The following is a 3,400-nucleotide window of genomic DNA, read 5'->3' as shown; positions in this document are numbered from 1 at the left end:
AAATATTACATAAAATAGAAGGTACGATAATGAGAACATGACCCAGCAGACCAGAGTTGTAACTTTTTAAATTATTATTATTTTCTAGTAAATCATTAGAAAATAATGACCACATTCAAATCTTGCCTTAAATTTGAAAGATTTCTTCACACAGAAATAATCCAATCAGCGGGCAGTCTGAAAAGAGCTTCACAATATGCCCACACTAATGTTCACAGCAGAAAATGTTAGGATATATCATATATATGATATATAAATATTTTAGTTTTACCTTATAACAACTTCCAAAGGCCTATATCTAAATTTAACTAGTCATGGTGAGAAACCATAGCATTTTATGAACCATGAATATCCAAGTTCTGATTTTATTTTCTTAAAAGGGGAACAAAAATGGCAAACTGACTTTCTATGAGACAAGCAATAACCACAATTGAAAATCAGTTAAATTATTTGAAAAAGAAAACTTTGAAGTCTCAACCAGTCTGAAAGCAAAGGCTACAGAAATGTGTCTTTGCACCAAAACGTCCCATGTGGTGCAGCATCACCGACTGAACAGACGCTGCAGACACCTTGTGACACTTGTTGAAGCCACTGACTGTCCACAGTTCAGAGAGAGCTTCAGAGCATCCCTCCACACGACATGCTGTTCATGCTCCACGGCTGGCAGCAGTAGTGCAGGTAAGGGTGGTACTGGTAGGCCTGGTACAGTGGCACAGTCACCGGAATGTGTACTCCACTCGCATGAGGGTACTGCTTTTGATTTTCCCTCACCAGCACTTGGACTGCTACTTTCTTTGGTGAGCTGCACGCCGCCATCTGCCGCCGTTTAGTTTTATACCTCCGGTTCTGGAACCAGATTTTTACCTGAGTCTCTGTGAGTTTCAGAGCTCCCGCCAGATCGGCCCGCTCAGGGCCTGAAAGATATCGCTGCGCGTTGAAGCGGCGCTCCAGCTCGTAGACCTGTGCGTGAGAGAAGGCCGCCCTGGAGCGCTTCTTGGTACCGGGCCTGGACTGCTGCTCATCGGATGAACAGCTGACCGTTCCACCGCTGTCATGACATCCCTCATCCTCTGTCTCCGCCGTCTGTTTCTGCCGTTTATCCAGCTCCACACACTGTCGTTGCTGGTCTGCAGCGCCTATAGGAAAGACAATAACAGTGTGTGACGACAGTAAGTGTGTGTTGTCTCAGGCAAGGTCAGCTGCTGGCTGAGAGGTCACTTCAGCATGATGCTGATGTGAGGTTTTCCTCTTTTATCCCTTTCACACTGTCAGAGATTCAGAGGACATTATGAAATAAATGATAAGGCACAACTCAAACAACCTTTTGTCATTATGGTGTTGCTTTCCAGACACTGACGACTTTGTTCAAATAACAAAAAGCAAAATCTGACGCAGCAAAAAAAGACAAAAAAAAAAGTGACATATATGGTATAACTAGCCTCGGTCTTCTTTCTCTGATCCAAATATGCCCAAATCAGATCTCTGGATTTATACAACGAACTTTAATGTTTTTTTGTTTTGTTTTTGTAGGAAGAAAATTAATCATTTTTATCACTGCAAATACTGCTGAAATATCTCATGTCGTCTGTTGTGAATTAAAACCATATTTTATCTCAAAAGGATAAGACAAAAATGCCACTTTGGTGAGAAGAATGCATCCAGTTTCCAAAGCAAATTTTTAATTGTGTTTTTGTGTTTAATTAAATGATGTTACTTTATCGATCTTATTTCAAGATTCCATTTTGTACAAATATAGCCGACTCTAAATTCACAAAACCGTCGCCTTATTGTCATGGGTGTAAAGCCACCGAATCTTTACAGTTCCATACTGCCGAGTTGAATAAAAGTCCTCACCTTGTCTGAGCTCAGTTTCCTCTCCTGTGGCCTCCTCGCTGTAGGTGTCAGATCGGAGGTTTCCTAAAGACAGCCTGAGACCGGGAGGAAGCCTCTCCGGCTGGATGCGGTTCTCCTCCGCGTCTTGGAGAGACAGATCAGGGACTCTGGTGCCATCGTGCTCGGTGCAGATGTTGCGCTTTGGTGCGCAGAGCGCCTCTGTACTCTTGCTACCGGACTTCCCCCGGGCATCACCTCCGGTGAGGATGTCTTTAATGGAGAAGGGCGAAAAACTTAATGTCATGATGAAAATAAAAGCACGGAAAGTTCCTCACCCCCGCATGCGATTTATCTGGAGGCATCAAGAGATGAGCTGCTCGAAAGCAAACCGTCCTTACTGATTCGATCTTTTCACCGCTCTCTTTAATTGTTCTCCGTTAATTGTAGTGAACAAACTTCGGTCTGCTATTGAACAGCCTATATCAAGAGCTGTCAAGTCCATTACAGCAGCAGCAGCTCCAGTCAACATGTGATAGGCTCTTTTTTCTTTCCTGGTCCCTCCTTCGCACCGCCCAGCTTCATCCTGGTGTCTAACTCAGGACAAGGTACAGTGATTTTTCACCATAATGGGATTTTTATTATCTTACGTTACGGACATAATGAATTATTATTATTTTAAAGGGAGTTAGTCGCTCTTTGTAGCTGCATTTGGAGATTTTTTATGTTCTCTGGAGAGAAGTAGAGAAATTAGACCCAGTTGAGCAAACATTATTCAATATTGCCGTCAGTATTAGACAGGAATTGGACAGCGAGACGAGTATTCTTGCAAAATGGAGCCGTTTCAGCCTCTGTGTGTTTACCAGGTATTTATTGTTTGTAAATTGTGGTAAGAAAATCAGATGCGTAAAGTTCGCACAGCGTGCGTAAAACGCAGATTAGTGAGACCGTGTTTTTTTTAAAAATCCCCTCACAATGCTGCAACCAACAATTACATTTGTGGTTTAATTAATCTACTGTACTTTGACAGGCCCATCCTAATCTAAAATGTCTAAATTTGCTCCAGTCCCTTACTGAATCTTAACAGAGGTTAACTTCTTATTCTTCATATTCATGGATTTTACCAATTCTTCCTCTTTATGCAGAAAATTATGGAAGTTTTCAGCCAAAGATTGTGGACGCCATGGTGCCATTAAACATTATGATTGTTAACAAAACCCATAACAGAAATTTCGCTGAGTGACTAAGACTAAGGGAGAATGTTATTATGAAAAGCGACAACCACTCCTGTTGCTCAGACAGGTGAGGAGCGCCGCCGTGTGGTCACCATGCATGGTTTCCAAAGTTAAGAGGTGGGTAATAAGTAAAGATGGCAACTGTGGAAATTGCCCCCCTTCCCCCTCCCACCCCTTCCCACTACTCTCTCGCCCTATCTCTCTCTCTCTCACACACACACACACACCAGCACGCGCATTACACAATCAGCAGGCCTATCCCTCAACGAGGAGATGTGATGACAGACGCGGTGATCTGCCTCCTCCGTGTTGTTTTGTTTTCTTCTTTTGACTAA

General features: G+C 42.8%; 1 protein-coding gene across 1 annotated transcript; it reads right to left on the bottom strand.

Moving 5' to 3' along the window:
* Nucleotides 1-345: 345 nt before the first annotated feature.
* Nucleotides 346-2,284, bottom strand: LOC111235392 (homeobox protein zampogna-like). Its single transcript, XM_022763846.1, has 2 exons — nt 1,855-2,284; nt 346-1,136 (listed from the first exon to the last, which is right to left on the bottom strand). The coding sequence occupies exons 1-2, from the start codon at nt 2,135-2,137 to the stop codon at nt 619-621; spliced, it is 801 nt and encodes a 266-aa protein (XP_022619567.1). The 5' UTR covers nt 2,138-2,284; the 3' UTR covers nt 346-618.
* Nucleotides 2,285-3,400: the final 1,116 nt, after the last annotated feature.

This window comes from Seriola dumerili, unplaced genomic scaffold (assembly GCF_002260705.1).
Source record: "Seriola dumerili isolate Sdu_G_001 unplaced genomic scaffold, Sdu_1.0 BDQW01000478.1, whole genome shotgun sequence".
Taxonomy (NCBI): Eukaryota; Metazoa; Chordata; class Actinopteri; order Carangiformes; family Carangidae; genus Seriola; species Seriola dumerili.
Note: the sequence above shows the minus strand (reverse complement) of the source record. Positions and strands in the feature narration are given on the sequence as shown.